At 36.1% G+C, this 12170-nt stretch overlaps 1 protein-coding gene across 2 annotated transcripts in view; it reads right to left on the bottom strand.

The window, feature by feature from the left end:
* The window catches only part of Usp8 (Ubiquitin specific protease 8), a 78159-nt gene that overhangs the window by 10566 nt on the left and 55423 nt on the right, over positions 1 to 12170 (bottom strand). The window contains exons 12-15 of one of the 2 annotated variants that reach the window (XM_083142833.1): positions 11212 to 11331; positions 10540 to 10655; positions 7097 to 7214; positions 4796 to 4900 (exon numbers count right to left, since the gene is read on the bottom strand). In XM_083142833.1, the coding sequence (XP_082998959.1) occupies positions 4796 to 4900; positions 7097 to 7214; positions 10540 to 10655; positions 11212 to 11331 (459 nt within the window). The remainder of the gene's footprint in view (positions 1 to 4795; positions 4901 to 7096; positions 7215 to 10539; positions 10656 to 11211; positions 11332 to 12170) is intronic. The other variant, XM_083142839.1, reaches the window with a different exon arrangement.

The raw sequence follows: 12170 nt of genomic DNA, 5'->3' as shown, positions 1-12170 counted from the left end.
GCTAACTACTGCACCAAATTTCAGGTCAGAGATTGGGATGACTGGTAGACTGGATATCATTCATGACAAAGTATCCAAAACCAACCCCTCAAGCAAACCACGCTGCTTACGTTCTCTGTTTACATGGACACTGGCTGAGCTCTGCCCCACAAAAGAGTCTTTTTTATAGCAATGTAACTTTTTAGTGATTTATTTATTGTTTAATCTGACAGTTAAGTCCTTGAGTGTGGAACTCTGATAGCTCCATAAGACAGCCATGCTGCTTTGCAATTTCCTGTTAATCTGGTAACTGCAAGAAGGAGTAGCTGTTAAGAAAATCGCCACCAAACTTCCAGTTATGTGCTAACTTGAACCTTAATCGTACATTGAAAAACCAGCCATTAATGTCTTAATTTCTGGACAGCCATGAAGAAGCAGCTCAAACATTGGAAAGAAAATCTGGAATTTATTCATTTGTAAGTACACTCTTTTCATATTTTTAGAAGTCTTATATTGTTTACAAGAGCATTAAATATACAAGCATGAAAATTCTGTATTCTACGTATTAACTTTTAAAAAAAAGGAACTTCGATGCATTCATATTATTTATGCAAACTGTTCTTTAACTGTATATTTTGCTTGCACACACACATTATATATTTTTGTATAAATAAAAATGTATTTCTTATGATTGGAACTTACAACCTACATAGTATGAAATGCCTCAGGGTATACCTAGTCATATCATAAATTCTGTTACAAAGTTAATAATGAAATACAGGCACAGTGAGGAAGCTAATGTATTAATATTTGAATGTTACAAAGGTACAGGCCTTGCCAACACAAAGCACCAATCACTGTTCAAAATGGACGGCCACCTCTGACCTTCACACAGGTCTCGAGGAGAAAGTCCGCCACTGCCTTCACAAGAGAACGCTTGAGACTTGCAAGGTTTGGATGCCTCTTCCTACAGACCATGCCCTTCAAACCGGACCACAACCTGCAGTCCAATGGGCTGAGGTCAGGCTGCTGGAGGGACAATCAGCCGGAGCAATGAAATCAGGCACAATTTTCTGAAGCCACTCCTGTGTGGTCTTTGCCTTGTGGGCCGGTGCTGAGTCCTGCTGGAAGCTCCACGGCTTATTGTTGAACATGGTGCGGGTCAACAATTTTACAAGTGGTTCCAACACTGTTGCTTGGTACACTTTTGCAGATGTTTTCACACCATGTTCACAGAAGTGGAGGTCAGTTGTGCCATCATACGAAACCCCCACCAAACCATCACTAAGGTGGGATGATGGCCTCTGAGGATCCCTGGCATGTTTTCACGAGATTCCTGGGATGTCGAGGCATAAACATGGTCGTCTTGACGATTGTAAGACTCTTCAATCGTGAATATTTTTTAGTCCATGAAAAGGATCCTCCTGTGACCACCATTTGCGTAATGCTGAAGGAGCCTTTTTGTATTCTGATCCCTCTGAACATTAAGCTGTGGAGTGAGGAAGTGACCAGTACTTCGCTGATAAGCTCGAAGTTCTAGGTCACTTCGGAGCACACACGACATCAACATTTTCGAAATGTTCAGCTCTCGAGCCATCACTGCTTCTTTCCTGACAGGATTTCGTCAAATCCACGCCGCCACTGCTTTCACGAGCTTCTGGCTTCTCCCACTGTGAGGTCTACCTTTCCAGGGGCATTCCTCAATTGTCCTTGTGTCACAGTATCTGTTGATGGTCCGATGCACGAACACCCTGCTGATATTCAGCTTTTTCAGGGTGTTAAAAATGTCCAATGGTGATTTGCCAACTTTGTGCAGTGCGAATACTGCCACACGGTTCTCGTATACACCACACTCCATTCGACTTGAAAGTGAAATTCACCTTTCCGCTACCACAGCCAAACACACAATGACACTGGTTGTTGTTCGATCCAACATTGCGGGGTTAGCTTGCCAACCAGTGTTGCCATCCCTGTCTAAACTTTGCAACAGAATTTATGATATGACTAGGTACAGATAATGTGTACAGATTAATTGATAACTATGATTTAGGGGGTGTAAAAACAGGGGAGGCACCAGAATTTTTCGACCGGGTGGGAAGAAGCTCTATATTGATAAATTAGGGTAGGCAGTACAAACGTAAGGCATTAGGTGAGTTTGACTAACACGTATCCCCCCCCCCCTCTCTCTCTCTCTCACTCGAGATTTCCCTTTTACCTTGTGTAGAAAGCAATTTGGACACAAGGAATTCATCAAACCCAATCATTGTATCTTTTTTACAGATCACTTGGGCTGTAAGTGTGACCTTTTCGAACACACTCAAATGTCAACCTCCCTCCTGAATAGTACACCCTGGAAACTGTACTCTTGTAGGCAAATGAGTCTCTGGCACCTGTAACCGCAGTCAAGATAATCCTCTTGGTGTTTTGTGTCCTTGCATGTTTGTGTTCGTTCCTTCATGACGTTAATCTAATTACCACTCAACCTCACCATCACCATTGGTCAAAACTAGCAGAAATTCGATTCGAAATATGACAATGAGTCAAATCAGTCTTGATTACTTTCCACAAATAGAGTATGAATAGTTAATAGCACATCAAAAGTTGAGGTAGTAATTTCAACTCCACAATGATTCATTTTTTATCAAAATAGATAACTCTGCGAACAACGATGTGGTATTATCTAAATCTCAGATATTTTTGTCTGTACAGGAAAGAAGTAGTTTAAATCTCAGGCCAATCGATGGGTGTCCGGAAGAAGGGGGTACAAGGGGCCATGCCCCCCCTGGAAAATGGGTCTTACCATAAACTTATACATTGCACACATATATTTCATTTCATTCACAGTAATTTATGTTAATTATTGGAAGGGTGCTGCAGGATAATGACAGCTTCAATTTTAATAAGGGGGGCACTATTATTGGGGGGAATATGTCTCGTTTGCCTCCCCTTGAACAAATTACCATGTTTGCTCCTCCCTGGAAAAAATGCTGCGGACGTCCATGGGCCAATCATAAGAATAGTGTAATCCACTACTTAAATGGACACATCTTTTGTTATGATAAAATGATACGGTTGACGGAGTTATTTCTGTATATCGTCTCCCTGATCGTTTAACGCTCTCGTCTTATAATTAAGGGGTCCTGGGTTCAATCCCCAGTGGAAGCCCAATGCACACTTGTTAGGACTACAGCTTAAAATGAAGATCCAGTGACAATTAGCCTATTTGAACATGTGGACCTTTAAAAAAAAAATCACTCCTGGATTATTATCCTGATTATTTATTTTGTTATTTAATTTGGCTGCCTCATTATAGGTCTCTGACACCCTCGAGTCAAGGTTTCTTTCCACCCCTTCCTTCATCTTCTTTGAAATTCATGCAAGTTAATCATAAGAATTGCATCACTGATAGTGAAAATTTATATGTTGGAGGAGAACTTGTAAATAGTGCTAGCCACTAATAATATCAGATCAGTAATTCTGTAGATTTTTTCCAAGCCTACAAAACTGTTACACTAAAGTTTGGTCACCTCGGTATGGTAATTTTAGTAACATTGCATTATTTGAAGATGACAGTTATGGGGAAAAAAAGAAGAAGAAAAAAGAAAAAAAAACACTGTGCTTGAATAAAGAAAGTGACACATGAAATTATCTGCGGAGTGGTTATCGCAGTGTGTTATGATGGCAGGGGTCCCAGGTTTGAATCCCGGTCTGAGCATGGGTGTTTTTGTGAGTGTCCCTTCATCACTTTCATCATCATCATTTATACTCATCATTGAGATTAAGGCAAAGAAGATGTTTTTAATCGTTTATTACTTTGATCATACCCAGGCCGAAATTTATGTGGAGGTCCGGTGCTGACAACATCAAGAACTCACTTCCATCTATGCACAGTTTCAGTTAGTCTATAACCTTTAGCCCAAGTCATGACAGATGATTAGTTACACTTTTTATACTTCCACTCCTAATGCCCTTCCCCCCCCCCCCCCGCAATACATGGCCGATTTCAAAGCAATTTTTGCCCATTGAAGGCTGGGAGCTGCAACCCTCCAAATCCTTCTAAATCCTGATTACTTCTTGATCATATAGCATACCTCATAATTGTCAATATCCAATAAAACTTACTAAGCCTGTTGATTGCTTCTACATAGCAGTGTTCATTAGATTACATTTTAAAAAAGAGTTATGAGAGTTCCTTTAGCTTTCCAATGATAAAATTAAGGAAGTAGAAAGAAAAGCTTAAATTAATTTCATTCAACAAGATATTTGCTCTAATCTTTGTAAACTTACTTACTTAGACAATTCGCCAAATGACAGCAAAGCTCGTTATGGGATGAAACTTGTGAACTTTCTAGTATCTACAATATTTACAAGTAAAATATACATGGAGTGAGGACCAGCCTATACTTACAGAACCGTTTACATTTCCCTAATTGTATATATTAATTTAATTTGATTGGGTGGGCCATCGGGTGGATACAGGAATTTTTGGGTGGGTGCATGCCCATCCCTGTCGCCGTCCCTGTGTAAAAATGACATTTGACAAACTTCTTGAAACTCAATTGAGTCCGAAGATAGGAACAAGAAGTTTACGAAACATCACCCGTTGCGATTTGTAAAACAAGTCCTCTGAACTTATAAATGTTAAAATAAAATGCATTTCTATCACAAGGCACAAATCCCCACCATCTTGACCTCATGAAAATGTAACAAAATAATGCATTTGTGCTTGTAAAATCATTGTTGTGGAACAACACACTTACTTTTTCGTTATTAATTTTGGTCCATATAAAAAGAAAATAGAGGAATATAAGCTTACCTTGCACAAATCATCATTTAGCCAATTTATAAGTTCTGTGAGGAACTCATGCGAGTCCTGCTGTTCATACCCTTGAAAGGATTTGTGATATTGTCCAACTACCCTCTGCAACAAACATAGTGGCAATTAATTCTACAGTTCAAACATACAATATTTTGTGAAAAAGCACAACTCAACATTCTATGTAAGAAACCACAATAATTTGTTGAAAAATTACTGAAAAAATTTAGCTTCACTATGGTAAAAACCAGGAGCATGGCATGCAAGTAAGCAATGATAACAAATGAAAAATAACATATCTCACATACATGGTGAAATTTAACATATTTAAATATTAATCAGTGTGACTGGCTTGTTTGGATATAGTATTAAATAAGGCCAACAGATGCCACAGTAAGATGCACATACAAAGTGTCAACAATTTCATAGAAACAAATCTGGCTTTTTCAGATCAAGAATCAAAATTTTACAGACTAAGCCCATTAATGGCAATTCATGTATTTGAACATGTGTGTAAGACAGTCACAATATTTTAAACTAACACCAAACTTAGAATCTCACCAAACCAAGTTTTTAGAATTCACTTCACATATAAGAGAAACTGAATAGAAATTGACTGTTGGAAAGGGGCATCAAGGGTGAGCTTTTACATAATGCTTGCATGTAGTGGCTTATGGTTAACAAAGATTTTTTTACAAAATATAACAATTATAACATTAAAAATACAAAATTGTAGTAAAATTTAGTAATACTATCTGTATTAATCCTAATATATACCAAACAACCAAAAACATTGTAAAAGAAAGTGGTAAATTTCAATAGTCACTTACTGTAGTAAATTTCTATGTGAAAATATTACAAAGCATGACCTTTTCCTACAGTATTTAATATACAATTTTTACTGTAACTACTGATAATACAATATCAAATTGAATATAGGCTACCCACAACAAAGTTTATTTCTTCTTTGTTTCTCAAAAATCTACTTTTAGTGCACTACTACAAAAACATTGATTTTTCCAGAAAAACAGTAAATTTTCCTGACATTTCCACAACTTTTCCAGAAAAAGTCCAGGATTTCCAGGTTCTCCAGACTGGTACACACCCTGATGTAAGCAATGAGTTTGCTGCTCTGGCCAGATAACAGTAATTGCTTCCTGCTACCCACGTCACGCTGCAGTATATGACCATAACGTGCCTTGTAAGCAACTGGAAGAATTATTATGCTCTGAACTTTGAGCGACATATTCAATATTTTGGTAATGTCTTCATCCACAGGAAGGTCATTGTCAATTGAAAATTACTGTAATGTTATGATTGAAGACTTGTTGATGGTAAAATTGTTTAGTGCAAGATATGTAGTACATTTACTGCGTTAAATTTCATGATTAGAGCGTAAAGTTATTTGTGAAACTCTAGGGTGTTCGGGAAAAAGCACTTAAGTCACAAACTGCAATTTTCTGTTCTGTTACTTTAATTTAAGTCATGCTGAATCAATTAAAGAAAATATTATGAGCATAATTTTATACTGGGCAAGCGTAAAGATTTAACAGTGATGATGCAACATGTACATCATGCCAGAAATGTTTCCTCTTACAAGAATTAACATAAATACCTGCCTGTTGTAAAATTTCATTTTTTGACTTAAGTACTTTTTTACCCCGAACGCCCTAGAACTGTTTGCAGTAAAAGACCTGGTGACTCACCAAACTGAGAAATTGTGCATCATATAGTGTAGCACTTGTTATCCTTACATGACTCGCTAATAGTGAAAGTAGTAGATGCTTCGGTTTTGCAGTCTATTACTCTATTTTCAGGTAAATATTGATAGTAATATATACTATTATCCTCTAATGTAGACTTTTGTGAAATTCATTACTGGTAATTGTAGTTAAAATTGTTCAATGATGGGGTCATTGCTTAGTTTCGAAAACATTATGCCATGCCACTGGCATAAACCGAGTAAATTACTTTAGAGCAGTTTCTACTAATAGTAGAAAGATTAGTTACAAACACATGAGGGTTCGCTGATGTAGAGTAGGTGTAAGTGTAACCACTAGAGCCCAAGAAATACTGTCATCTACCCAAAAGAACCAGAAAATCCTCTGCAAGAATGGGAAAGGTGAAGGCAAACGTCTGGTTGCCGAAAACCAGGACATCTTCGCTATGGACTGATAACCTTAACAGAACAGTCCCTGGTCCTCCAGGTTGGAGGTTGGTCATGAGGTCAACAATACTTCAGCCATGCATGGTATAAACTCAGAACCACTCTTCCAATCAACAGTGAAAGGCAATGCTAACCTTGAGATCAATGCAGGCAATAGATCGGTACTGGCCAGACCACAGCGCTCGTATCACAGCACCTACTTCTTCAGCAACTTCTCCATGAGTCACTTTATTGTTTCGATTCACATCATCCCTGAAATGGTAAGTATAAGGCAATGGTATAAACTGGTAAATCAATCTATTAATTAAATCTTATCTCGTAGTTTTTCAACAACAAAAGTTCTACAATAACTGAACTACATGTATCCCTAACATAAAATAACTGAACTACACATTTCCATAACATAAAAGCAGCGAGTGAGTGAATCATAATAATATAATTTGGATAAATAAACAAACAAAATTTTGGTACAAAAACAGTTAATTTTGGGTTCAAAAGTGGTGAAAAATCGGATGAAAAGTGGTATATAAAAATACATTTTTGTTTTAAAATTGTGAATATAATCCTAAATTTGATTTAAAAACTACACTTATTACACAAAATTAACATTTCACTTCTAATATCACAGTTATGTAGTTACGAGAGTGACATGTATGTAGTTATGAGAGTATTAAGTTTATTTATGTGTAAAGGAGTTCATTGTTGCTTCTACAATATTAACAGTAGAATTAATTTTCCATGAATTGCATAACTCACAGGACATTTGCCTGTAAATAAACCCTAAATTTCGTGTTTAAGAGTTTATTTCGCATTTTGTAGTTTATTTAGCATTACTTCGTGACAAAACATGGTAGCAAAATGCATCTCACACCTTTCAAAAACATGAAAAATTAACACTACAATGTGTTTCTTGACATTTCGTTTTTTCGTCAAAAACAAAATATGCATGCTCCTACTAAGAATGAAGTATGAAGTGCTGCACAAGGAATACTAATATAAATAATTTATTCATAGTAGTAACAGAAGAAAGATACACATATTATGTAGCTTGATATCACCAAACAGGCATGGCAAAAACAGGGTGTCTACTATTTTGTGAAAACAAAGTTCCCTGACTTTTCCAGGTTTTCCAGACCAAGTCATTAGGGCACTTAATGTACATGAACATGTATGTACAGTAGCAGCGATTAGGGGAGAGTATGGGGGGGGATTGTCCCCCTATTTCTTGCCCCACCAGTATCATCTCTTAATGCTATCCCTTATCTACCAACAGAAAATTAACTGTCCTTGCCCCAACCCCAAAGTTTTGGCACCCAGTCAAAGGTGATATATGTAAGAAAATCAGAGCACTTAGATGAAAATTCACACTTAGTTACACTCAAGTTTAAGACCGTAAACTGTAGTACATCAGATTAATCTTTTCACCACAAAGCATACTTTATCCTCTTGTACCTGTATATTTATGGGAATTTACCAATATACTAGCAAGCTTTCATTATCACATTGTAAAATTATTGATGGCTTCCCTTCACACCTTATAGCCATTTAATTAATTTATTTCCATAACAATTCAGTAGCCACAAGAAAAATAATATATTTTATAAACTGAATGTAATTTTGTATAATAGTTTTCTTCCTTTAAAATAAATGCAAAAGAACACATTACTCGAAAAACACAACTACACTATTTTCTTCTTTAATGCTTTCATCTTTTAATCAAATTCTTGGATTTCCTTTGCAGATCTCTCGAGGATTTTAGCTTTCTTTGTACTCAGTTCTTTCAGTTCTGCCATACTTCTTATCCTCTCTTCTAAATGAGTCTTCTGAGTTTTTGTTGTATCATGCTTCCTTCCACTTTTGATTTGCATTCCTTGCTGCATGGATTAAAGATTTTGTTATAGGGACTTTTTCAACCCCTCCATAACTTACAACTGCATATGTATACATCGTTGGGCAATAAGTGAGTCCTCATCAAGATTATCCACAAGGCATCGCTTATTTACAGAGAAACTGCACTCAACAGAAGCATTTCCATGTGGAAACATTAAAATCTTCTGGATAAACAGTATAAAGGCACTGTTGTTACAGTCCTCGAGAACTGTCATCCACATCTGATCCAGCAGATCAACAGCAATGTCAAAATTTCTCATTCTTGCAATCACACTGTCATTACTACAAAAGTCAGTCTAGAACCGTTTTATATCATCTGCAGCAGGACCAGAAAAATGGGACTCTTCTAATAGGACTTGTAATGCCACATTTACTTGGTTTTCACCTACTTTTCCATCCAAAACAGATGCTGGAGAGAGATATGCTGCACTACATGGGAGCCTATATTTCAATGGTGATCTCATACACAAACATTGTAATATTTTCAGACAATCTTCACGAAAATGTAATACCTGAATCTTAGATAGTTTCACAGATCTAAATGCTGCTCGGGTTGCAAATCCAATGTAAACTTCTTTTGTAGAAAACACACATTCTGGATCAGTTAGATTTAGTTTCAAAAGATCTTCAGAACTTACAGCTTCAAGCAGCTTTATAAACCTGGACGTAAGGGATTTCAATACCTTGAGCAAATGTTCATAAAGGAAAGGCACCATTGGTGAATCAGACTGAAACCTCACAAGAAAGGGTTCTATACCAGCTGCAAGAAAGACGTATGAAAGAGAATTGGTAATAGAGGATTCCTCACTTGTGACTTAATAGTTTTAAAGCTTTCACACCTTGGTTGTTCCTTGGTACCAGAAACTCAGTCAGCATAGATTTTCAGAAATGGTAAAAGTTACTGTGCTTTGCATTTTCCACCACACTTCCATTGTCTAACCACCAAATTGGATAAAACTTTTTTGGAAAAACTTCTGATCCTGTAATTCTTGTGAAATCTGCTCTCAGAGCTAGAAAATTTTTAAATAAATTGTACACTGCTCTTAAGAATACCACTATGTTCCAACCAGAACTCTGAAAAGATGCTTTGAAAGCACGATGAAGAACATGAAGTCCACGGTTTCCTATTTCCAGCAATGTTGTACTTTCTGGCTCATTAATAGCCATGCTTTCCTTGAAAAAGGTGAGAAATTTCCAGTTAACTGCTGGTCCATCCATGGATCTTTGCACTATGTTTTTCAAATAGATACCTTTTACACCTTCTTGAAATACCAGTAGCAAGTCACTAGCTTTGGCATGGCACAGAAACAAAAATACAAATCTTTCCAGAAAAATAGTAAATTTCCCTGACTTTTCCATGTTTTCCAGACTGGTAGACAGCCTAAAAAAGGGAAGAAACAAAATGAAATGGACATTCTCAAGCACATAGCACTGAAATCACCAAAAACATTAACAAAAAAAAATAAAAGGTTTCTAATATTTCAAAAGCTCCTTTTGCAACTTCAGGGCTTTAAAAATTATTGATCATGCACCGGGGGTGTTGTCAACTCAAAATAAAATAAATTAAAACATTTTCTTTCCTGTACATGGTGTTCTATTGCATCTTAAAACTAATTATAGACATAGATTTTTATGTTTGTTTGACAGTGCCAATTCCATTTCTAACATTTCACAAAGTATCACTCACTTGTAATTGCCAGAACAAAAGTAAAATGCTAATGATGTCGTGCTGTTCAAGCACTGAATGATGGAATTCATATAACATGTGTTGCCTAGATTCTTCAATCCAGTTAGGCCTCTGCCCTGCAAAAAACCAAAACAACTACTCTTAAATTCAAGAACTAAGCTTTTTAAAATTACAGTGTGATGTGTAGGTAGGAAGTTGATAATTTTATGACAAAAACACGATTATTTCAAATTCCAGGCATATCTCCTAATGTTAATTACATGTGCAGCATAGTATTGAAAACCTTAGTATTAAGTCTTAGGTAGCTTATTCTGAGAATTTTTGATTACCAAGTTTTTTTCTAATACGGAGATTTTCATTTAAAAATTCAAATCAATTGTAGACTGCGTTTGTACCTAAAATTAATAGTATGATAATATTCTAGCTTTGAGACGTAAGGTACATTCAAAGAATATAACTTAAATCTATGTTCCTTTTTGGTACGTGTGTGTGCATGGTACACAACATTATTATTATTACACAATATAATAATAATCGGATGACAAGCTATTGGGTGGTCCGGGCTCACATAACTTGGTGCCACTGCATTTATATAAAAACTCATATATGAACGTGCCTATGTTGTCATGCAGAACTTTGTTTGAATGGCAAATAAAAACTTGTTATAATTACCAAAGTTCCATACACAGGGTAGAAATTTCTCTGCCTGACTGGCTGTGCCTTATTGAGTGGTTTGATTGCTCGATCAAATTGAGGTGTTTTGTGTTTTAAGCCAATATCTATATCATCCATCTGTAAATAAAACCAGATAACTGTAGACTTACGCAGATCTGGGTTTACACAATCACTTAAAGGTAAATTACAATGGCATTTCATATGTCACCTAACCTTAAATTTTCACATACCACTGACATTAAAGAAAACTATGAAGAAGGGTGTACGTATATGTGGGTGTATTCTTATTCTCTCAACATTTCAAAACTTTTTCTGGATTCTTCTTTAGGGATAGCTAGAAATTACAACATATAAGATGGTTGGATAAAAGGTTTAAATAAAAAAAAAAATGTGAACATAATTTTGACAACAGGTAACATTTTAATTTCAAGTTATCACTGACAAAACAGGAAATGGTTTTGAAATGTTAAAAGAACAAGGACACAACCACACACAAGCATAACCTTCTTAACATTTTTCGATATATTTTCCCATTCTGTTGGTTTGTATTTTTTATTTTACAGTGCTGTTCTGCTCCTTTAGGCTATTTGAAACGATAAGGATGGATTATGATTAGATGAAGCTGATGAAACACTCATGCCCCCACATCTCGGCTTGAACCCCAAACAGTGAGATCGTGAGTGAGCACTCAACTTGCTCGGTCACTATGGCAATATTCTGCTAGTTTAACCTTAGATTCATTCATGAAGTTTTAAATGCAATAAAAATTACAGAAAGTGATATTTTAATAATTGCATAAAAGAAGAGGGTTCAGACCCCCCCAAATTTCTTTATTTTTTTGTGGATTCTGAAAATAACATATCCTAAGGTTTTTTTTTAACTGTTTGGTACAGTAAGTGAAGTTGATGTATTTTTTTAATAATACATGCAGAGATAAAATACTAAAAACAAATACA

This window comes from Lepisma saccharinum, chromosome 1, assembly GCF_977018435.1.
Source record: "Lepisma saccharinum chromosome 1, izLepSacc3.1, whole genome shotgun sequence".
Taxonomy (NCBI): Eukaryota; Metazoa; Arthropoda; class Insecta; order Zygentoma; family Lepismatidae; genus Lepisma; species Lepisma saccharinum.
Note: the sequence above shows the minus strand (reverse complement) of the source record. Positions and strands in the feature narration are given on the sequence as shown.